This window comes from Cyprinodon tularosa, unplaced genomic scaffold (assembly GCF_016077235.1).
Source record: "Cyprinodon tularosa strain WSP-4 unplaced genomic scaffold, ASM1607723v1 ctg19, whole genome shotgun sequence".
In the NCBI taxonomy this organism is placed as follows: domain Eukaryota; kingdom Metazoa; phylum Chordata; class Actinopteri; order Cyprinodontiformes; family Cyprinodontidae; genus Cyprinodon; species Cyprinodon tularosa.
The window spans coordinates 188102-214172 of record NW_024038678.1 but is presented as its reverse complement, the minus strand read 5'-3'; the positions used below and the strand labels follow the sequence as shown (position 1 = coordinate 214172).

General features: G+C 35.5%; 1 protein-coding gene across 1 annotated transcript in view; it reads right to left on the bottom strand.

Annotated features, from left to right (window-relative positions):
- Positions 1–2177: 2177 nt before the first annotated feature.
- LOC119782249 (neural cell adhesion molecule L1-like protein) overlaps positions 2178–26071 on the bottom strand; it is an 81554-nt gene continuing 57660 nt past the window's right edge. Inside the window, exons 24-27 of the mRNA XM_038283136.1 lie at positions 23352–23531; positions 12696–12827; positions 9944–10013; positions 2178–3045 (exon numbers count right to left, since the gene is read on the bottom strand). Coding sequence (XP_038139064.1) covers positions 2838–3045; positions 9944–10013; positions 12696–12827; positions 23352–23531 — 590 coding nt within the window. The 3' untranslated portion in view covers positions 2178–2837. The remainder of the gene's footprint in view (positions 3046–9943; positions 10014–12695; positions 12828–23351; positions 23532–26071) is intronic.

Below are 26071 nucleotides of genomic sequence, written 5' to 3'. Positions count from 1 at the left end.
ATTTTGGCAGGGTGCTACAGTACTGCAAAAGCCTGCTTGCTGCTCATGGGACTAATATATACCCCGAAAATGGCACACCCTCCCACTTTGTGCTACACTTTTAAAGTCTTCAAAAAACTTTTCCTGGATTTTGATGGATTTAAACTGTCCCCACAATTAAACACCCTGACGTTGAAGTTGCTTTCCTAAATGCATTCATGACTTTGTCATCTTAGGGTAGGAAAATGTGGCAACAAATGCCAAGAATTAGAAGTGGGTTCCAGTTAATCTTAGTGTAGGTTTACCTGTCATTAATGCTTTATATTTTTGCTAAATAAGGTATATGTTATATGGCAATAAAATAACAGATACGTTTATTCAAAAATCTAGTAGAGATTTTATTCTTCATTGAGAATGCTTAAACAGTTTAAGGTGTTAATTTTTTTTATTGCATTGATTTGTTTCCTTAATGTTGTAATTGCATTCTTAAAAGTCCACTAGTTTGGATGACTGGTTCAAATGAAATTGCACTGTTTCAGTTTGTATGTTAATAAGATTTTTATTGAATATTTGAGTAGTGACTATATTACCAGATCTGTGTTGGATGTGGTGTATATGAAATGCTGTGTATTGGTTGTTTACAGGTCATACCAACCTAATCTTTTTTTTTCTTGCTACAAATTCTAATGCAGTACAACATAACACACTTTTAATATTAATGCTACATTTGCACAAGCTTTTTTTTTTTATTAAATAGAGGCATACATGATATTTACATCACTGCTAAATGTTTAAGTGGCTGTTTATGTTCTGGCCCTCGCGCAGAAGTTGTTTTGAGCATGTTTGTGTAAATTAAACATTCCTGATCTTTCATATGAGTATATTTCTGTTACGAATATTGAAACTCTGAGTTTTAGAGGGTTATACATTTCTCATTGCATATTTGAAAAGTGCGATTCCAGTTAGAGTGCTGCTCAGTGGTGCAAATCTTCCTCCCACAGTCCAAAACATGATTGTTAGGTTAATTGGCTTCTTTAAATTGTCCTTAGGTGTGTGCGTGAGTGGTTGTTTGTCCTGTTTGTCTCTGGGCTGCCCTGCAATGAACTGGCGACCTGTCCTGAGTGTACCCCGCCTCTTGCCCATTGACCTTGTGACCCCCACTGGGATTAAGCGTGACAAAAATGGATGGATGGATGGTTTCCTGTTAGACTGTCAAATTTCTGGCTGGCGCATGAAAAACATTGAGCAATTGCATTAGGTATTTACTTCTTTGTTGAACTGTTTAAAATGAAAACTAAACTGTTCAATGTATATTAAATGTATAGACTATTGGTTCAATTTATTTGGTAACATTTGTCAAAAGTAAACTGGCAATTATTACCTAATAATGTAACGTAATGCAACAAAGTAAGTCAATATGTAACTTACAACTTCAATGTAATTAATTAAAGGTTACCTAATATCTTCCAAACTGTTATATATTATGGAAAGTAAAATTCACTTGATACTGGCAAGTGAGTGTTAGTTGATATTGCAGATTAAATTTTACTTAAATCATTTGCGTGCAAATACCTAAAATATATTTTTAAGTAAATCTTGGTAAGGCAGGTGTTGTGACACAAGAAATGTAATTCTGTCTACAAAAATATAAGGAAAAAGCACAAAATAACTACATTTTTGGAAATTGTCCCTCACCCTTTGCATGAGGCTGTTGCAGCTCTAGAAGGGTTCTTTAGAGAAAGACAGCTGCATCATAAAAGCACAGAAGAGCCTTATCGGAGATTATTCCTTCTAGCAGTTACTTCACTTTATAATTGCTTCCAACTACATTTCACATCTCTTTTAGTTTAAGTATGCAATGTCAAATAGATATAGTGTTATTTTTCTAAAGGTGTAAATTGCCCTTATGGACATGTTTATTCTCAAAACATTTTCTTTCCCTTGTGTGTATCTGGATGCTTCCATTGCTTTTCCCCTTGCTTCTGATGCACCTTAATTTCCCTTACGGTGGTACATTGAGGATTTGTGAGGAATGTTTCTAATACCCTGTTGAATTGATGCAAAGTAAAATTATCTTAATTGTTTACAAAAATCAGGGCATTTATATAGGGTGGCCTAATAAATTGTCCAGTGAGTATCCTTCCTTTTTGTTAATACTTATATTTCAAATACATTCCAGTAAGAAAATAAATACATGCTCAGAAGACTTAGACATAATTTTATATACATTTTTGCATTTTTCTTACATATCTGTTGTTGTGTCCTGGGACAGGATCAATATAAAAAGAAAATATACAGTAGTAAATTGCATATTTCAGTGTTTACACACTTGCTTCTTAAAAGTCACATTTCAAAGGTCAAAATAAGACACAGAACAAAGGAATTAAGAAGAAAGGAAAGGGAAGTATTTCTGGTAGCACATAACCGTACCCTGTATATGTGTAAAAAAATAAGGTGAATGTTAAAATCTTTATTGTTTTTTTTTATTAATATAATTTATTTAAAAACTTTTGGTTCTTCCATTTCCAATGCAGTATGATGATGTAGAAAAAGTGTTTCGATTTAGGCTGGTTGGTATAAAAGCAACATATTGTCAAGGCCAAAATAAACAACTCTAATATAATATTTGTTCTATTACAAAATGTACAGACTCCTATGTGACAGCACACTGATTTGTATGGCAGAGAAGCACTCTTCCCTTAGAAAAACAGACAAAAACTATACCAGCAATAAAACAGTTAATACCTGAGTATATTCTATTTTACCGTGTTTGGTCACTTAGACTAGGTTTAAAGTAGTGGTTGCAGAAGTTGCACGAGTATTGTGTCAGAAAGTGATAAAGGCTATTTGAAGTGGATTTATGTAGTGACACTGCTGGGTCCACTGGGCTCACTGATAGAATCCCGGTATCTGGGTTCAGCGTATTCTCCAATAAATGAACCATCCTCATTGAATTCTCCTTCTTCGCCTGCGTAATCAACCAAGCTGTCTCTGCTGACACCATCCCAGCCTGTTTCCTCTTTGGGACCTGAGATGGTTTCCTTCAGTGGCTTTTCATCGTTGTCACTGCCATGGTTAACAACAAAAAAGAAGAATTGTGGTTAGTGGCACAAGTTGGTAAATCTCACGGCAAACCAAAACATACAATGAAAAAATTTATATATAACAGTTTTTGACACACAACCTCAGACACATGCACATACAGCACTATTATAATACCATTGGCACTTCTGACACCCTAGATGTGTAAAATAGACTCAAAATAGATAAATCTTTCATGTTAGTTTTATCTTTCATCTGAATCTTACACTGAATAATGTACATAAATTACAATCTTATGATTACATTTATACTGTGGGGGACAAAAGATCAAATCTATCACTGTACAACTTCAGTGGTGGCCACCAATAGGAGCATGACTAATGACTCCAAAAGCATTTATTTAATTGAAACTTTCCTATTACTCATACCTTACCTGTTTAATTTGCTTAAAGTGTTTTAAGAACATGCAATTAGAAATCAATGGTATTTCTGACCTAATGCTCATTTTTTTGCGATTTTGAAAAATAGCAAAGATATGAGAAAAATGTTTTACAAAGCAGGTAGCATTTGTATTATAAAATCAAAATATTGATATTTTGAGGGTACATTATTCAGGGATCATTTTATAAAGAATGAGAAGCTTCCATTAAAATGTTTAATGTAATGAGTTTGCTGCTTCTTTTGTAGCTCTTAGTACAAAATTTGTTCCTTAAGAGCATTTAGTGCAACAAAAGTGTATATTTAGTATTTTAGAAAGTCTTTATTAAACAGACGACCTTTAGGTTTTACAGCCATGCAGTAGATCATACAATATCTTCATTAGCTGAGCAAAAACGTGTCTAGGTAACCTGCTGACTGGTTAGTCACTTTGGAAAGTCATCAGCCACAGTGGCAGAGCAAAAAAGTTCATATCAAGCCCTGGTAAGTCATCTGTAGCTGTGTTTCCATCAAAAACAATATAAATATTCTGCGCATTGCGAAAATTAAATTGTGCCGTTTGCAATTGATAAGAAATACATTTACAACTAAAACACAACTGCTTATGAATCCAAATATGCCACACCATCCTCCTCCTAATTTTTACATTTTTTTTTGCTTATCACGTGAGTCGTGTAATGCAATAAAAGTGTTTCCATTGCATTCTTGCCAAATATAAGCCCAAAAAACCATCACATTAAAGCGTAAAAACTTTTTATTGAAAAATGTGGTGGGGGGGGTTTCAAAAAAAGTTTTGTTTTTTAACTAAAATTTGCACGATTTGATGATTAATGGAAACACAGCTAGTGTTTTGTTGACTTTATACAAGGAAAAGATAACTGTGTCTTACTTATTTAAAAATCAGAAAAAAGTAAGACATATAGAAAATACTGCTGAGTAGCATTTAGTTCCATTATATCATTTATTGTATTGGAATATTTATAGAAACTACTAACTGTGTCACTTGTAGTTTTGTGAAAAATATTTATAGGATTTTTTTTCCCCCCACAACATTAACTAATGCACTCAAAAAAGCTGGATTCGAGATTACCCAATACTCTGGATGTTCTAGAGAGACTGCAAAGATGAAAAATTACGATCCTCTATGTATGTGCCAACCTTGTTAAATCTTGCAGGGAAAAAGTATATTTTATAGTGTTGATAGAAAGGGTTCTGAAAAATTTGGCACTGACTATATTTATACAAAATCATTGATTGAATGTGTTGGAGTTTTTCATTACAATCTCAAGGTCAAAGAAGGAATTTTTAAAAGAAATTAGGTCTGAGATCATGCCACTGCAAAAAAAAAAAAAAAAAAAAAAAAAAAAGAAAGGAAAAGAAAAGAAAAAAATGATAATTAAAAAAAACATATTTCAAGTTGATTCTTAGTCTTTATTAGGGGTTTCATTAAAGATGGAGATAACTGTGTGAAATCAAAAAGTAGAAAGAGAAACCACAGCAAACAAACAACCAAATACAGTATATAACTACATGCAGAAGGCAGGGATAGATGCAGCAACTGCTCAGCAGGAAAAAGAGCACACAGGGGCAAGGAGGGCTTTCTACAATCACTTCACTAATTGCTAATTGCAGGGGCTTCAAGACCAAAGGCAATTTAAAATCTCTTTAGAGTCAGCGGCAGAGATTGCCAGACTGAAGTGAGTAAGATGCCAAGTGCAAGGTTTGTGTCTGTTGTGGAAGAGCAGTGAGTCTGGTAGACGGCAGAACAGGGGAGAAGAGGTGGCGTGTATGCAATCCCAGACAAACAACCTGTCATTCCTGGTATTCCCAGGGGCTCATGCACGAGTCGAGGAGATTAGATGCCAATTTACCGCCGGGCAAGTGGCCAACTCGCAGGTGTCTTTTTTTTAGGCATGGGGTCACCTCAAAACACTGATATTCCTCCTTCTATGCCTTTGCCGCTCCCCCAAGTCTTCCAAACTATCATTTTTTATAACACCACTTTTTTACTTTGGTTTTGTATTCAAAACACAAAAAACTGATGCTGACAAATACTCAGGCGGCTCATACGTGATAGTGCTCACTGAGGCCTATTGCAGTTGACACCTGAATCACAAAGAACCCCCAAATTGTGAGTAGGAATTCAAGCACGAGAGCCTCGTCAAAGACAAAGATTACACTTTGAGTCTCCTTCAAAGGGACTTTTAATAGCCAATCTTATCTGGGCTACTTTGTAAAGCTGTTTATGATGCAGGTCACATAAGGTCCACATTACAACCTTCTTTTTCCTGGGCTTTTCCTTATCGAACCTTCTTTGTCTGACGTCTGTAGAGCGCTGAAGATAAGTGGCTGCTATCTGAGAGCGGTGAAATGCCACTGCCGCATTTGCCCACCTACAGTGACTTTGAAATCTGTGATAAAATGGGGCTGAGTCGTTGAGCCCCAGCTTACTCTGGACCTCAATTTGTTATATCCTGCTCCTGTTTCAATAAAAAAATCTGTTTCACAAATAGGTAAAGGGAGGCAATAAAAGTAATCATTTATGTCTTCCCAGGTACACATCTTGACCTGATTTTGGGTCGATGGCAGGAATTCAATGTGTCTTTTTCAATCTTATATTCAAAAACTTCAAAAGTCTTAAAAAAAAAAAAACAACATAATAAAAAAATAAAACACAAATAGCAGGAGAAACATTTTTGCACACATATTACCTTTTCCAAAATTGCACATTAGATAGCAGGATATTTATTCAAAGGTGAGGGGGAAAAAAACAACAATTATATGAGTCAAACAACCTGGTGCAGTCGTGACACCTGCTGTTTTTGCAGTGGATGGAGGGGCAAAAGGCGTAGATGGAGGTTTCAAAAGAGAAAGCATCAGAAGCATAATTACCACTTGTCAGCTCTCCAGACACATGGGATACCAGTGGGTGGTCTATTGCCTTTGGAGATTCAAAGGGCACAAGAGAGCCCTGAAACTAGCTCTGAAGGCAGCCAAACAACATCACAGCAAGGCTAAGGGCACTCTGGGGGGACAGTACTGCAACCAACCTCATGAAACAAACCATGAGAAGCATTCTAAGCAGTATCTGCAAATGCTCTTTAACAAATTCTCATCTCCTGAGAATGTAACAGCTCCTTATAACACAATATCAATGCTATATTCATACAGGGTTTAAGAGTTATATTAAATATTATACCACTTGAAATACATGTTGTCATATTCCCAAGACAAATTTGATTTATCTATAAAAAAAAAATTCATTAGATAGGCCATCTTACAAAAGTAAATTTTCATATAATTAAAGGAAACCTATAAACACTGACAGGCTAAACAAGAACAGTGGCTAAAAGGTGTACAATCACTAAGGAGGAGCTTCAGAGATCTGTAGCTCATGTGGGGGGAGAAAATAAAGCAAAATAAAATTGAAAAAAGTATAAGAAAGAGCTCTGTTCAGATGAGACCATATTAGGATGTTTCAGCCCACAGTACACACTAAATACACTTTTGTCAGAGAGGACACAATTACTGTGTAGTCACTAAAGTTAGAACTACCTTTACAGAGACCCTTTTGAGGCACACAATTATTTTACATGAGGGCGATTGTTCACTTTCCACTCCTAAATGCAACAGAAAGACTCTGCAAGACTCTAAAAGTGGTGTTCACAGGCTCTCTCAGGACATACCTGCAAGGATCTGCAGTACCAACAGATAGTACCAATTCAAGGGGCTGAATGCACAGCTCACTTGCCTGATTTCATTTTATCTAAAAAAAAAAAAGGTGTATCATTCAAATTCACTGTGATGCACAGATTTATAATGGTCACTCATACAAAATCTCATAAGTGTAACATTCCAGTGGTATATATATATATATTAATTAGGGCTGCATTCAGTGATTATTTTGGATTTTGGATAGCCAAAGGTTCCTTAAAAAAATATTTTTTCCTAAATTAAACAGGTTAAACCGAAACTTTTCCACTTGAGGGGTTCTGGATAGAGCATATTAACAGATGAAAACTTTCTCTTTTTTTTATCTTAAATGCAAAATTTTCATATATTTTTTTTTTACAATTTTGATATAATTAGAGCACTAATTTTGTTCCTCTGACGGCTAAAACATATTTTACAGTCCAATACTCCAATTAACAATTAATCGATTACTAAATTAGTTGACAATTATTTCAATAATCGATTAATCATGATTAATCCAAGTAATTGTTTCAACCTGATATTAATTATTATACCATTATTTTATTCTCTTTTTTGCCCAAAACAGTTTTTGCATATTAAACTTCCTTCTAAATATATAATATTGTAACCCAGAATTAAGTTTATTGACACAATTTACTGTGTGAGAGAATTGTACATATATAATCATAGCATTAAAGAATTAATAACTTTGCAGAAGTCACATCATTATGAGTAATAATGTCCTGAATAGGATGATAACAAGCCCAATAGGCAGACAGAGGAGGCTATTTCAGATGATTTCTCCTTCAATAAACATCCTATTGTCACCCTGTTCGCAGCACTGCAATCCAAGAAAATAGGGTTCATTTAATTCCCCATTGCTGCCATTATAGTAGCTAAACAATGTGAACAATAGAAATTCAAAAGACATTTTACAATGCAACAGCTGTCTGCTTGAGAAAGCCTAGTTTTATAGTGCGTTTAATGCTTAGCTTATGCCTGCTTCACTAAAGGGCAGACACTACATACATCTAAGACCTGTGAATCTGCAGTGAAAGCTTCTTCCATTGTGGTCTCAGCTAAGTATATTTCACATAATACTCTCTGACTCACAATGTGAAATCGTTTTAGGTAAATATGCAGTTGCCAAGTGTGAGGCAGAAATACAGTGTTATAAAGCCTGTCTGTATCAGGCAGTACTGAAACCAAAGTAGATCCTGGATAGAGAAGGTTACCCTTCATATCCATGTAAAATCTCTAATTGTGTTTTATGATCGAAATGTCTCTTCAGTGCAAATTGTCCTTTTATCCTATTTGTTTATATTTATTTAGCAAAGCAGTCAGCATTTTGGGGATTTTACTTTTCCTTCTGGTAATTTCAGTCATATCTGTTGCAATTGTTTACAAGTGTGATAATCTAAATCTGCACAACCTTCTATGATCATTGTTGTAAATAACAACTTAAGTAAAAATAAAAACATAAATAAACAAGCTGTCCAACCAGTTAAGTTGAAACATCTAGCTTGAGTTAAAACATCTGGCTTTTTAGTACAATGGATAAGTGATTATCTGGAAGCCTGCCTAAAATCAGATGACTTTCCAGAAATTCCTAGTATTAATTTGCTCTGGTTCTAATCAGAATTAGCAGGTGCGCATGCTAATTTGCACTCTGGGGCTTTTGAGAGGGCTGTGGAGAGTTGAAGCAAGCTTGGTTTCATTAGAAAAAACATGTTTTCAGACTGTAGCAGCAATCATAGATGTTTCTAACTGGAAAAAAAAAAAAAACTAAGCTGAAGGACATATGAATAGATTTGACGTGTGAAAAAATGGGGTTTCATTTCAGTTTTATTTATTGAGGTGATTTCTACACTCTTTTGTAAAATCATAACCTTGCATGCATACTTCATGTTACCAAGAGGGCCCAATGCAGACTCTACTACAACATTATTACATGCTACAGAGGCCAAAGAAAGAAAGAAAGAAAGAAAGAAAGAAAGAAAGAAAGAAAGAAAGAAAGAAAGAAAGAAAGAAAGAAAGAAATAAAGAAATAAATAAATAAATAAATAAATAAATAAATAAATAAATCATAATAGACCCTCGGTTGATATCATTAGAAAATATGTCAGATCTTATTTTTCTTTATTCCAAGGAACTCTGATCCAAAACCACATGGTATTTTGAGGGATACTGGCAGAAAAAAAGGATTTAGCCTCTTAACCTTTAATATGCAAAATATAATCAATAATTTTCATTGTGGACTGACATGAAAGGCTGATATTGTGGTACAATTTTTTAAATAGATTCTGTTGAAATATATAAAATTGCATATATTCCGGCAGGCAAAACGCTGACTGTTTAACTCTAATTCACAAACACACAAACATTAACATAGCCTACATGCACAAGAAGGAAAGCAGTATAAAAAGAAGGAACATGCACACAAAACAAATCTAACTACTGAGTGAAAACACATAATGCCAGCTAAAGGGAACAAAGCTTAAGCCGAGGGTTATCCACTGCTCTTAAGTACACTTTGTGATTACCTAGCCCATTAAATGATGAGTACACTGGCTTTCAGGTTGATCCTGGTTAACGTCGTGAGTGCGCGGTTTGCTTTTAGGATAGTAAGGGGGGAAAAACAAAGCTGTGATTTAACAGTACTATCTTTTCCATTCACATCTGTGGTTGTTCCATGCTGTGCTGCTAGAACATAATGCATGTCAAGGAGATGAATTAACTTCATCACCACACATCTGGACAGCAGCAGCAGTAGCGGCAGGATGTAACTCACCTGTATTCATAGGCGTCATCATTCATTCCTTGTGACTCTGCATCAGTAAAGAGATCTTCCTTCCCTTTTACTGAAAAAGAAAAGATATCGTGTAACAAGACTGTTTCACTCCTACAATTAAAGTCAGTGCAGCTCAGTACTAATGCAGCACAAAAGTCTGAGATTTAAGCTAAAAATAAATAAATAAATGTACACACATATATATATATATATATATATATATATATATATATATATATGTATATATATATATATATATATATATATATATATATATATATATATATATATATATATATATATATATATATATACATATATGTATATATATATATATATACACATATATGTACACACACATATATAAATATATATATATATATATATATATATATATTTACACACTCTCAATGAATCACACCGGTATATGGATTATGCTGCATAGCTTAAATTTAATTCAATTGAATTGCTCAAATTCAAGATTTAACATAAATATATATCACCCCTTGCATATTCTGTGTGCATTACATAAAGTTTTAAAATGTAGAGCACCTCTTCTGCATGTGTGCACAAAGTGCTGGCTTCTACCCTGGTAAACACGCTCTGAAAATAACAGTTGCTTTTGAGGCAGACAAAAGAAATGGGTTTTGTGAAAAGAGCTGGATGGACAAAGGGGCTATCCAAAGAAGCTGATGAAATATTCAGTACTTCTTGTCAAACACTACAGGCAAAGAAGCATTGAAGGTATGGTGGGCATATGTAGAGAATGCAGGGTGGAAGGGGAAAGAGACAATTTATAGGGACAAAACACTATGAGATGAAAACTGGCTTTGATACTGGGCAGGAAAAGGGGTACAAGGTAAGAGTAACAAAGGATTGCATAGGTGAGGGATAGGGAACAGCGGAACAAAGAGTGCTTATTTTCACTTCCCATGCTGGATGAGAAATGCAATCATTTTTGCCAAGCAGAACTAGCAGGATGGCACAACTTCCAGTGTTCAATTTGCAAGGAAACTACAGCAGATGCAGAAATAGTATGCATGATCCATGGTCTGGAACTATTTGAATACATGGTGATCCAGGTCCATAGTGACCCAGCTCAAGTGCCCTTTAAAAGTAGAAATAAGTGAGAAAAACTTGTACCTTGCTTCATTGTTTCATGTAACAACTACAAAACTCTATACTCTTTTATTATGATAGAAAAAAAACTAAGTATTCAATAATTCTTAAGTGGAGGGAAAACAATTTCTTACTATTTTTAATATAACAATTCAGAAAAGTAATGCACACTTATCAGTTCAGCTCCTCGTTGTAGAACCACCTTTTGTCTTTTGGGGTATGTATCTACTAACTTAAAAAAAACACAGTCTATTATTTTTAAGTCCTGACATAGATCCTAAATGTGAACTACACTTAAGCCATTCTAATCATACAACCCCTTGTAGGGCAGATTTGGCTGTTGGTTTAGGTGTGTTTTCTATCTAGAAGGCTAAACTCTGTTCCAGTTTCCAGCATTTTAATGTCTCCCTTTTTTCTTTCAAGTAAATTTTCCTGGATTTTGTTTTGTCTATTTTTTGATAAATTAAGACAAACTTTCTATTCCTTCTAGGTGGGCCTTTCCTGACAGCATGATGCTGTCACCATCATGTGTGATGATGGGAAATGTGTGTCCACCATTTATTTTTTTTAACCTACAAATTATTTTTTTTGTAGGTGATAAAGTTTCATCCTAGAGAGACTCACAAAGAGATAGGGAGGAAATTAGAGTTTATTTACATGACTTAATATAACAATATTGTCCTTAACAATAATATGTTTTTGTCGCTCAGACCCCAGCACAGGGCATAGATCTGAGCATATCTGATTATGATGATATGGTCAGATTTATGTGAATGGAAATGTCTTCCCCTCGGGGCCTGTGCACGGGCAGTGGACTGGAAGATGAAGGAGAAAGGGAGCTGAACTATAGAGGAACTAGACCAGGGCAGTGATGGGGGTAGAAGTGGGTTGCAGCTGGTTGGAGGCATGATCTTGACCCTGATGGAGCAGCTTAGAAAGCAGAGATTAGGATGCTAATGGTTGTTGTATAAATATAGTCTAAATATAGACTTAAATATAGAGTTTGCAGACTTAAAACATTGAAATTATTTACTCCCTCCGCAATTTTATTACATGCACAACATGCTTTTTCCCCTCTAAGCTCTGGAACTTTGCTGCTCCTCCAAAACCTTTGCTGCTCCCTTTGCCAAACCTGTAAGTTTTTAGGTTGATGGTGATGTCAGCCCTGTATTTGATCCATGGCCATTAAATTTGCTAACGATAAAATGAACAATCCTCCATGAGACCTTTAAAGCTTAGATCCTTAATGCATACAGGCCAGATGCAGTTTTACAGAGATTAAATAGCATACATCTAGTCTACTTACAGGTTAGACCACATCTTAATTCAAGTGGTTATTCTGAATATAAAGAGAGAAAGAAACTGAATGCTAATGCATGGCACACTTCAAATGTTTGTTGTTTTTGTGGTTGTTACATGACAATACATGAAACTTGTCAAGGAGTTTTAATATTTTTGCAAGGCACTGTTTGTTGGGCATCTCCAAGTAAGGCTGCAATCAGAGTTAAGCTACTGGATGTTTATTTCAGCTGCAGAAATTCCCATGCAGAGAATAATAAGGGATCTCTTCCTGACAAAGCTAACTGACCTTTTCCCTTGGAGAGCATGTCTTGTTCCTGGCGTGCCAGCATACCTGCATATTTGCCACCTTTGTTTTTCATAACAAAGCACACGATCACTGCAACAAGGGTGAGTAATGCGACAGCACACAGCGTCCCAATGAGCCAGCGTTGCGTTGGAATGCTGGGTTTTCCGCTTCCCAAAGCTGAAAACAGAAAGAGCAAGACACCAAGAGCTCAATAATCTTCAAAAGTCAACATTTTGTTTATTTAGCTCTGAGAAACCCTTGTCTTTAAGCACAGGCATAATTCACTTCGGTTTGAGAGGATACTTTCACATTGCATTACTTACTTTCCCCTCATCTATAACACGCTGTCACTTCTAAGAGAATTTTTCACAGAAAAAAAAATCTAAACAAATCAACATTTGGCAGAGCAAATAAACCCCAGAGTCAGTTTGTTAGTGAAGTGCAGGCATCATTAGATCTTTAATCACGGAAACTCTGCTGACAATAGCCTTTCCACAAAACAGTTCATGTAGCTACAAGGGCTCCTCTATCATCTGCCAAGGACTGTTTGGAAATATTCAACCGACCCGGCCATGTTTGATAGAGATGTAAGCTTTTACAAATGGAGCCGCAAACGTGAACCCGAAAGAGATTTGAAAAGGAATGCAACTGGCATACAATATGTCGTGTATCAGCCATCTCCTTTTCTAAGGAAGGAAAAGCTCAGTATGATGGAAGTCAAAAACACAATGCAAGTGGCTGGTGCTACATGTTCATCCTGGAGGAATGAGTGCAGCACAACTATGACTCAATAAAAATCTGCAGGGTTTCACTTATTTCTTCTTACCAATTTTAACCAAATATTGTACAATACTTTGACTTGACATGTTTTATATTCGTGGACTATGTAAACAAAATAAATCTAATAGATGCCCACTTTACTCACGGTCCATTTCAGACTAGTTTTTAGGTTCCGATTCTGAAAGATGTGATTTTGATTAAGGCTCATTTAAGCTTTCAATAGAGATAAGGTTGTGATCTGAAAACATGGCCTGTCTTTTTGTAAATGAGAGCTGGATCTCAAATATTTCATCTGGCTTAATATTTATGATATGCTGTGAGAAAGATATTAAGTGACAGGGATAATTTAAAAGAGGCTCAATACAAAAATCAGAACTAGTATAGCTTGTCTATTAGAGTGTTCGCCATCATGACATCCCACAGATGAGCATAAAAGCCTATGTTGGCATAGACCGGGAGGGTTAGATGGTGTATGTTTGATGCTTTACATGCATGCTGTCATGTCACACTTGGCTTGGCAGGAAACCATGGTCATCCTCTATTCCTCATGTTATTCAGAACCATTTTGGATAGAGACAGATATGATCCCTTTTTTTGCAATAAGAAAAGGTGTGTTGGTCAGCAGGAATCATCTTTCTCCCCAAAACCACATCACAGAGCACCACCCTGACATAACTGTCAGAGGCAGCTCTGAAATAATGTCACAGAGGAAGATGAGGAATATTTCTTTTTGTAAAAATGCAATTATTTTCAAATACTTGTTAACATTGAAATAATGACAATGATATCTGTGGAAACATATGATTTTTATCTTCTTCTAACCCCATTTAGAACATTAGGAAGGGCGTTACATTATCCTTTAAATAATAAGACAAAAAAACGCAATTCAGTAGGTGTGACCTGAATGCTATCAAATTGAGTAGTTTTGTGCATGAGTAGGTAAATTGGGTTAAGGTATGATACAAATACTTTGTATTACTATAGTCTGAGACTAATGTTCATTTTTGCCTGAAACATACCATCATGTATTAAAGCTATTTAGCAAAATAAACTGATAATTAATAATTACTTTAATCTCTAAAATTGTAGTTTTGTTTTAAAAAAGAACTAGCCACTCACATTATACCAGTTTGCTCAGTCATTGTTTTAGCAAAGCATAGTAGGTGATATGACTATGGAGATGTTAGTACTTTGATTTTATCTCGTTTGTGATACTTTAGCCCATCTTTAGGGGCATCTAAAGATGGGCATACACTGTACAATATTTTCTGACAATCATTTTTACTCAGCTACAGCTAAAACTGTATGACGAAACTGCAGGGTTTAAAAGTTCACAGCTCACGATGTATGTTCTCCCACTGTGCGGCCCGACGCTCTGATACAATCTACCTCACACTGTACGTCCAAAAACCACACGTTGGACTCAGCGCCGTGAGATGGCACTGATCGAACTCATGAATCTTTGAGAAAAACAAGAAGAACCCCCTTGTTTGCACATGCACACTGCTGATTTGCCCACGAACACCTTACGACAGCCGACTGAATTTCAAACATGCTTGATTTTCACCCAAACTTACAATTCCTGAAGGGGATGTGGTCACGAGAGAATTAAGAATGCTTCCTTGTTTTTCTCCCTCACGTTTGTCACATTCCTGGATAATGACTTTAAAAATGCTCTTTATATCGAGTTAGCATCTTGGCCTTAAGGCATACAGTGTGCTCTTTCCGAGGTTTTAGTTCAGTTTCAATCTATTTATTTACATAGCGCCAATTCACAACACATGTCATCTCAAGGAACTTTACAATTCAACCAGATCATACAGTCAAATTGATTCAAAGTTTTCTATCTAAGGAAACCCAGTTGATTGGGTCGACTCATTGACTCGTAAGGCAATACTTCACACCAAGCATGCTTGTAGCGACAGTGGAGAGGAAAAACTCCCCTTTAACAGGAAGAAACCTCCAGCCGAACCAGGTGTGAGCGGCCATCTGCCAAGGCCGACTGGGGTTCAAGGAGACAGAAGCAGACTGATTTATTTCTGTCAATAATCTAAAAGCTTTCAAAAGCTTTGAAGGAGTTCTGGTTTCCATCACCAGAACAGCCAGGCACACTCAGGGTAGCACTAGCTGTTACATTATCAAAGATTATGGATGAGAGTCATTCCCAACAATTAAACAACCAAAATTCATTAGTTAAAGTAAAAACACTTTTAAGAATGTTTAAACACAATTGGAGCTAGTTAGAGAACTAGGAAAGAAAAGAAAAACATTTTTAATTACAAGATATACCAAGATATGATTCTCCTATCAATATTTACCAGTGGCTGAGAAAGGGGAGAAGCTTACTGTTATTCATATACAGTAAGCCACATAAAGCTGAGAGATGCCCTGCTCTTCTCTGGCAGTCCAGCTGATTTAGGCAAAGGTGTCACTTACATAAGAGCTTATGCTGAACAGTGCTGGAACTGATAAAGGGGAGAAGAAACAGGAGCAGGAGGAGGAAAGGAAACCACACAGGCACAGTAAAAAAGGAGAGATGGCAGGAAAAGAGGATTAGTAAAGAAAAACATGATCCCCTCGCTGCTTGAAACCAGGACATCTCACAGAAACCCTTCTAGAAGACAGTTTAAAAGCTAACTCTGGGTCTTAATGTTATAGAGAGGAGCTGGATTGACACCTATGAAGAGTAGATATACCAATTAGAATATGACATTGCTTACGTTCTTAATTCTGAATTAAAAATATATATATATATTTTTCTGACATTGCTTACCAAGGAAAGATATAGAAACAGGTTAAAATAACTGCATCTATCCTGATAACGTTTCTGAATTAGAGAAAAAAAGTACAAGTGTTGGAAATAGATTCCATCAAGTAACACATTGAAAGAGAACCCCTAGATGTTGGATTTCTGCAGCAACCCTGTCAGGTAGCATATTTAACAAGCGAACATATCTGAATATATTAAATTGCTGATGTAAGAAAAAGTGTGTTAAAACAAACTTTTACTGCAGCAGCATCACTGCGTCTAAAGCCCAGTCTGATCAGCAGAGCAGGATCTATAACTTTAAGTGATAACTACTATCATTCCTTAAAAACCACTTTTGCTTCTATTTCTAAACTGTTAGAAACAAGAGATCATCTCTGAGATTGTATTTGTACAGCTTTAAAGGACAAGTTTTTGCTGAGGCTACAACCAGCTCTACACTAGAAGAACAGCACGCCTACAACCTTGTCTATCTCTCTACCAGCATATGTCTATGTGGACTAGCTACATCAGCTGCAGGCAGTGGTACATACTGTTCAGTACAGGAACCACAGCTGGAGCAGAGGAAAAATCTTCAGGAGGAAAAAAGAAAATATAATAAAGCAGAAGAATACAACAGAAAGCTAGTTTCAAGGTTTACAAAGCAGGCAGGCTTAGACACAATTTGATAAATAAACATATAAATAAATAAAATAAATAAAATAAATAAATAAATAAATGTTAATATGATCTATTAAAATAACAAAATATAGTAGACTCCTTTGCTTTTTTCCAAAATATTCTAACACAGTGAGCAGGTTCACCTACTGTACTACAAAACTACAACATTTATTGCTTTGATTGATTTATTTATTGACTTTATTGATCTCAGAGTGAAAAAATGTACCCATTACATCAGCTCAAATAGTTAAAAAGAGAAGAAGAAGGTGCAAAAGGAAGAAAAAGGTGCATGGCATATATACAGTTTATACAGTGCGTCCATAGCATTTTTTTTTGGCTTTTTATGAAAGTTATGACGTTTTTTTTTTTTTACTTTACCATGTAAAAGTCCATCAACTTCAAATGGTACATAGCTGCACTTTCTTCTCTGATTTACAAAACTAGGGTAGCAGAGGGGTGTTAACAGATTTCTCATTGCAAATACAAAGATTCTGCAAATATTTTCAAACTCAGAGAAGCAAACTAAAAAAGTTAAACTACCAATGCTAAATGCTAAAACACATCCAAACATAACATGTGAAAACAGAAAATACTGCCAGTAGCAAATACAAGTTAAGAAAAACTGAAATTAGTACTGCATAATAGAAGTACTACAGACCACTAAGGGGGGTGATTGTTATTAATTCATTGCAAACAGATTTAAAGAAAAGCTTTTCTTTGAATTTTTATTTCTTCTTTCTAGATGTTTCCTGGATGTCATTCATGTTTTTGCTATGGATTTTAATTCTGAGCAATGACTATCTTCTGATCCTATATAAGTTGATGATCGTCTTTCCCTGGTGGTCTGAAGCGTTGTAGTTACTGTATGCAGCCATAGTTTGTAGTTTTATTTTCATGCAGTTGTTTTTGCTTCCTGCAGATTTTTTCATTTGCATACATTTTGTATTTTTGTATATTAGTCTCAATTTTGTGTTCGCTTGTGTCAATTTTTATTTGCTATTCCAACTTTTAAGGTTTGCTTGTAATCTCTGAGTTTGTATATCTCGTTCTTAGCTTGCAGGACTTTTTTTGACTTTGTGTGAAATGTATTTAAATGCTTCTTGAACCTCTCAGCTACTATATATAATATCTTAACTCCCATAGGGGAGACTTTTTAGAAAATTTTTGAGTAGCTATTTTTCAAGTACTTTTTTTACCCGAACAATTTTTTGATGACTGCTTTCCTACTTTTAGGTGAAAAAAATGTCAGTAATGCTTCTGTTACTCAAGTAAATCTTTAGATACACAGCCCATCTCTGAATATGGGCATAGTCTCAATGAAAACGAAAAGTTTGCAAAATATTCACAAAAATGGATTTGTAATTTACTTTTCTGGGTCAAAAAGCAGTCTTCTTATCTAATGCCTGGATGCTCCATGCAAAACACATACTTTTCTTACAATAAACTCCTGTTTCCTTGTAAATGGGAGCTACAAATACACAAACGTATCATATTAGAGTGGAAAAGGTAACCTTTGTGTCATTCAATAACTTTATTTTTCGATAAAAACACAATCAGGGCATCACCACATGTATTGTATTTTTTAATGAATTGAGTTTGTATTTATTTTGTCATCTGTTTTATTAATTGGACCGTAAGCTGAATACCAACCTTTTAATATGATTCTTTTTATTTTATCAAAACACCTTGACTGCTGCTTTTCAACAAACCATATTTCATACCTTAACGTCTGAATCCCTTGCTGATAAATGCGAAGGGTAAATCAGTCCTTGACTAGTGCTGTGACATCTTAACTTTTAGCTGTGACATCCTACAGATTTATTTGTGAAGAGAGCTGATGTGTTTGAATGCTCTACCAGGAAGCAAGTTATTTCATCTGTTAAGAAGCGATTTATTTTTCTCTGACTTTCCAGGAATATGCTTCTCTGTGCTTTGTCTATTTTTTTTTACTGCTGCCTACTGAATTTCTCCCGCTTTCTTATCTCATGAGATGTTTCTCTTTGTTCCATGCGGGCTGTTAGAATTTCTCTCTCATGCTTTTCTGTTTGTTTTTTTCTTCCCTCTAGGTTTTTGCAAATGCATCCGTGTTTTTATCTCACATTTGTGACACTCCTTTTGCATCATTAAGTTTCCAAACAAAGACATCTGGTAATAAAGAAAGGTCTGATGAAAACCTAGATATTTTTTTGTTCCAATTCAAATTATTTTAATGGACAAATGACCAACCAAGAACTCTTACAGCTTCAAGAACACACAGTCAGGAATGTAAAAAGAAGATACTGCATTCTTATGCATTCATTTTGGAACTGTATCACCATATTCCTCCCATTTATGTTCCAGATTCAGAGAGCCCCTGCTCCATGCTGCTGTATCAATAAATCTCTCATCTGCATTATAAACCCGAGGACAACTATTTTAAATAGAAGTATTTCATCTTCCGATTAAGCCTATTCTTTGCCACATTTTCAAACAATGACTCAAACAGCTCTTAGACTGGACATTTCCGTTTCCATTGCCGTTTATCTATCATGTCGTAGGATATTGCAAGATATTTTATGAAATACAACGTTCTTGTTTTTGTACACAGCTTACAAATTTAAAAAAAAAATTTTCATGCTTTCTTTTGTCCTCTTCTCGCTCTGCAAGGTAATAGCTAGAGGACTCTGCACAGCTTTATATAATAGTGACCATTAATCATTCCACAATTCAGAGAAAATCTATACAAATTACACCTCCTCTTCCCAACACAGCCACTGGCTTGAGAGAATCCATTCAACTGTAGGTCATTGGACTCAAAAAATTAAACATAGTTTCCACTAAATTTAACTGTGCACAGTGAAGCAACAATTACCATTTATCAATAATCTTTATGTGTGTTACAGAGCATTCAATAAACATAACTCCAGGCATTTGACAGTATCTCAATAGACTAGGATTTTTTAAAAGGGGGAAACCGATTTCTTATAAAGATTCTTTACACATGGCCCAGTATATTCGCCCCTATCTGATTATTTTGAGCTTGAGCGAAATCCCCAAGTTCACTTTACAATACCACCAGACACAAATTAAAAGAAGAGATGTTAAACATAAAAATATATAAATTGTATTTTTTATTTTTTTTTGTGAAGAATCAACAAGTGAGACACACGTAAACATTTTTTAACTAATAGAAAACTGAAAAATTGGGTGGACAAAATTATTCAGCCCCCTTGAATTAATACTTTGCAGCGGCAGCTTTTTCTGTGATTACAGCTTCAAGATGCTGATGTCTATCAGTTTTGCACAGTGAGAGACCTAAATTTTAAATATTTGATATATTTACTTTATATTTTTACAAATATATATATGTATGTGTGTGTGTGCTTTGCGTGTGTGTGTTTTGTGTGTTTGTGGGTGTGTGTGTGGGGGGAATTCTACTATGCTCTTCTTTTTATTTTAACTTCATCTTTCGTCCCTGCTTCATGACAACATGCAATACAGCAAGGCTTTTATCCTAAAATTGCCTGCCACTCTCCATATCCATGTATGGACATGTAAGTGTGAGAGTGCACTTTGAGTGATTGGGATGAATAAAATAGTGTTAAAATATGCTATTATTACAGTTCTGTCCATTTATCATATACATGACGGGAAACATACAGATGGCAGGAGCAAAAGTTTATGAGCAGAGCAGTGTAAAAAGAGCTGCCAGCCAATTTTCATCCTATAGTAACTCCTGGTTCAATGATTTCTCCAGGTAAGTGACACATAGACATCTAGCGATCTACAAGGTGTAAAATAAGACATAACTCATCGGACCAAGCCACATTCTCTTATTGTTCTTTTTCTCATGTACTCGTGTGTTGAAAATGTTGATCAGCAACATGATCGCTTTTCACAAGCAATGGGAACAGGTTAACATTCCCATTGCCTTTACACAGAAAAGCATGGCTTCTTATGCCCTGAGATCCTACAATCAGCCGAATCAACAGAACTAGGGAAGAAAGCCTTTAGCTATGCAGCTCCTTGTGTGTGGAATTTTTTTTACAAAGAAACTGGAAGTTGACTGAGTTTTTATCTTTAAATATTGTTAAGTTGAAAGTGAAAGAATTTTGTGCAGCCTCAATGATCTGTAATAGTTTTACTTTATATGTTTTTTATGTAACTGTCATTTATTTTAATGTATCTCTGTTTATTATGTAACTTTGCTGCCTGTTGGCCAGCACTCCCTTGAAAAAGAGGTTTTTAATCTCAATGGGATTTTTTTCTTGGTTACATAAAGGTTAAATTAAAAAAAAAGGAAAATTCCTCAACTGTCTGCGGCTACTCAGTTCCACACACACTGTTATGCACAGTGTATTGTAATACACTTCAACCATAACCAGCATTTATATTCTTTGGCAATGTTATCAACTGAGGCATCTGCTGGTTTCATCGATGAAGGCCAACCTTTCTTCTATGCATACATCAAGGATGTTTATTTCACTCTATGTGCCATGAAATGCACCTAAATCAAAAAACAACATGTTTGTCTGCAACAGCTTCCACACACAAAAATCTTTCTTTCCAACGGCTAAAGCAACCACTTCCGAATAGCAAAAACAGATGGAACAGTTGTTTTCTTTGGTTTTTGCTTCTCCAGAGCAAATCACCATTCTCATCCCTGTGTGGAGGTTATGGTCCATCAAATAAAGTAGTGGTTTGAATTCTACATGTTTAACAAAGCAGGGCTAATAATTGAGGGCCAAGTCAATTCAATTTAAAACAGGAAATAAACATTTGTACTTGCAAAAAAAAGGACACAATTTCATTTTGCCCTCTTTTTCTTGCACCGTTTATTAAAAGGAAATTAAAGCCTTCTCCATTTGATTTGGCTACAAATTAAAGCAAATGCTTCAATTTATTTTTTTATTTATTGAACTTTTTCAGATTTAATTTGCTGGTTGTAGAATGTGTAGGCTGACAGCAAAACAAAGGAACGATCATTTTAGAAAAGGATTACTACATTTTCTGAAAAGTTGTTTGACCTCAAGGCCAAGGAAAAGAACCATCTCCAATTCTCAATTTCTGGCTCTAAGGACTGAACTGATATGAGACTTTGGGTGGAAAGAAAACTAACGGCACCTGGAGAAAATCCAAACATGTGGGTTGAGAGGATAATTTATATGAACTACAGACCTTTGCGCTGTGGGGCGATGGCACTAACTGCCACACAAACATGCCCTCCATGTTTTTTTTTTTTATCTTTGTAGTTTTCTAGATTCTTATAATAAGGGAATTTTAAGAATACAATTTTAGCATCTTAATAAAAGAGCATAGAACTGCAGGTTGATTTGAACTGTGCTTAAGTAATAAAAAGTCCTGCAGCTGATTTTCTACATTCTCTAATGCAAACATATTTTCTTCCACTATTGTCCTTGTAAAAGCCTTATATCTATACACATCATTTCTGACCTGCTTCACTGTCTCTATGAAAGAAAACCATCACTACATAAGGACTGCATCTTGAAGTGGATGTGAAATAGAGTTTTTCACCACATTTTATTAATTCCATGTAGCTAAAACGTTCTATTTTTGTCTGAAGCATCTCCTTCAACATATTTTTGTTGTACCCTCTTAATGGTTTGTGACACACTGTTAAAAGACACTGTAAAAAGTTTTTTTTGTGTGTGTGTGGAATATAGTGAGTAATAGTTGTGCTGTTAACAAACTCGTCCTGACTTTATCCTTGCAAAAAATATCTAAAAGTCTAAACTTGAACTTGTTCCTGCTGAAAAAATATCCCCAAACACAATGCTTCAGTCACATTGTTTACTATAGGAGAGGGTGTCTTCAGTTTGTTACTTCTCTTTGACCTAATATTGTTTTGCATATAGACTGAAAATATTCAGTGTTGGGAAATCAAGTTGATGATAAGCAGCAAATGGTTGCTCATATATTAAAGTAGAAATACATAAGTATGCAACACCTTTCAGACTTGTATTTATAAAAGATTATGAAAATGATTCGTCTTTTTTTTATCTTCATGATCATGATTTACTTTCAGATGGTCTATCTCAAAAGATTCTAATATATTAAAGCTTTTAAATGTAATATCACAAAAAATGAAAGTACACTGCAAAAAATTCTAATGTAAATAGGTAATTTTTTCTTAACATAAGTGCATTTTTTCTTGAATTGAGGAGGTAAGTTCAACACTTTGCCAATGGAACAAGACAATTTACATTTGTAACAAGAAAAAAAAATACTGAATTGTCTTATTTTAAGTATATATTATCTAATTATCTTATTTTAAGAGAAAAAATACAAATTCCATTGGCAAATCATCTTATCAACCTACTCAAATTAAGGGTAAATATGAAATTTCAGAAATTTTGACTTATTTTCAGATTGTTTTTGCAGTGTACTGTTTAAGAGGCCATGTGTTTTAAAATAGTACTTCACAACCAATGACTGAGTTTCCTTTTACCCAGACAGGTGCAAAGATTACCCCAGTGATTTTTTTTTCTACTCACGTTGAAGAGTCGGAATCTCGAACTCCTGGGCCTCTGGAGGTCCACAACCTGCCTTAGTGCATGCGCTGAGGTTGAAGCGGAAGAGGCGTCCCCTAACTAATCTTAACTGGTGCTGAGTGGCGTCAGGCGAAGTGATGTTCACCTCAAAGGAATCAATCATCTCGTTCGAAGTCTTATTCACTGCAGACGGGGCAAGAAAGATGTCAGGTCAGTTTAGATCATTTGGCGCCTGGGATGGACCAAAAACCATCAATAGTGAGTCACACTGTATTGTAACACAACAGAGCTAAAATGGAGGTCAATGGTTTAGCGAGAAGGAAGACGAAGAGATGTCATAAAATATCATATATAAAGCGAATATGAGAGATACAAGTGGTGACAGGTAAGCCGAGGAGGAATACATTAAGACGAAAGGCAAAGAGATGAAAGGTGGAACTGGAGAGCTCAAGAGGATGGGGGTGTAAACAAGTAGCAATGGATGAAGAGGAAGATACTGAGGCAGTTAAAATGAAATGCAAAATAAGATGAAATTTGGAGAAATGAAAAGGTAAAACCTGTGAAAACTATTCCAATGTAATGAAAAAAGCGAAAAAAAGAAAACAGATAAAAGAAAATAGAAAAAAAATGACAGAAAAGAAAGTTGATAAACTAACATATTATCACCCAACATGCATTATACATCAAAGACAGGTTAAAGCAGCACTTATATCCTACTGAAAGCCCCCTCAGTGATGTCACCATCGTGCAAATGTTGGAACTGCAGGTGAGAGCTGGCCGTGCCAGATCCTTTGTGCATCTTCGGCAGGGCACAACACTGCATATTTTATGTTTCTGGTGACAACAGATTAATCATTTATTTATCACATTACTGCCTTGTAAACCAGCTGGACATGCAGACTGCGCATACACTGTTGCACCACATATTCCAATTTGATTTATCTCATAAACTGTAGAGTAAATGTAAAACTTTTTTAGTTACAGTACATGTTGAATTAATTGAAGTAAAAAAAAGATACATTTAAATGCTCACAGAATGGGCTGTGTGGGATTGTGTGTGTAAAGTTGGACATCTGAAACTGGAAATATAAGCAAAGGGGGGGAGTATACTGAAAAGCTGGCCAGACTCCGTGGGTGCAGATGGAGGCGGCACAGGGCTGTCTCTGCAATCACATTTTACACAAAAGACTTTAGAAATGTCAGCAAACGAGAGTGTAGGCTTTGAAAATACAGATCGTAATGAAAGCTTCTCTCTCAGTCATTTGCCCGAGCTATACATCATAGAGGCACACTCTTGTATGATGAAGCGCTGGGACTAAGAGTGATAAATGTCAGTGAAATTTACACAAGAGGCACCACCAGCACTAGCTCAAACATTTCTACTGGGAGCTAAAAGGAGGGGGAAAAAGCAGTAGTCCAAGCAGAAATGTGATCAGCAACATCCAGGGAGCCTTTAGAACTAAGTCTGGAGGTGAATGTGTTGAAGGGTTCAGTGTTAAACAGTGCCCCCAACTGTCTGATGAGACAACACACATGAAGGGGGGAAGACTGGATTCATTCTGCACAAGTTATAAAAGGATTTGTAGAAATTTTAACATTTGTATGTATTAAGGAAGATTATATCTTCCCCCTTCTGTTTTATTACTTACTAGTAATTTTTAGATGTCTGAAATTTGTTCAGTGTTATTTTTTTTCCCTCTAACATCTGAAAGTTAAAGCATTGTGTAAACGGAAATGATCAATTAAAAACAGGATTGCTTTTTTAAAAAACATTTCTGTTGACCAATATATGAAGTGTTAATTGTGATCTCCTTGCACACTTGCCAAGCCGTTTCAATATGGGCAGATTCTGTTTTTCTGCTTGCATGGCCTCAGACACTGGGATGCAAAAAGACCATGAAGAAAACAGATTTGGAAACTGCAGTTACTTTTGACAATTAGTCATGTTTTTATCATTTAAATTGATCATTTTATGCATTTATTCCCTTAGACCTTAAGTATGTAATTTGATGCATTAACATGTAAATGGCGATAGTTGTAAAGGGGTTTTTTATCCCCAAAGGTCCGTCTTGAAGGCATTTTAGATCACAACTAGAATTAATCTAGCTAAATACAGGTAATTATGCATATTTTTTTTTATTAATTCTACCCAGGAACCTGTTTTTTCCTTTTACAATTTCATTTTCAGAGAAAAGACGCACTATTGTGGTGTAGAAACACAATAAAACGTTGGGCTAATGGTTAGAGCAGTGCGCTTGAGAAGGTTGCAAGTACCTTGTTCGATCCCCGCAGCCTGCACTCTGGGACCCTGAGCAAGACCCTTAACCCCACACTGCTCCCCAAGGGGATGGGTCAAAATGCGGAGAGTGAATTTCCCCATTGTGGGACAATTAAGGGATTTGCATTCTATTTACATAAAACTTGAGCAATTTGACAAAAAAAAAACACCATGGGAAAAGGGTTTTAGTAGCACTTTGAGCATTCATCAAGAATTGGAAGGTTCCCTTTTGTAAGCTCTATTTAACACATTTGTTTCCAAGCCAATAACATGTGGAAATCTTCACCTAAGGACTTGAAATGGATTCAGGCTGGCTAATATCAGCTTAAGACTACCGCAGTTTACCAAACACTCGTTCATGATCAACAGCCAGTCTATGATGCTTTTCGACAATCATTTCTACCCATTGTTTGTTTTAAGGTAATTAAAAATTTAATGTTGTATA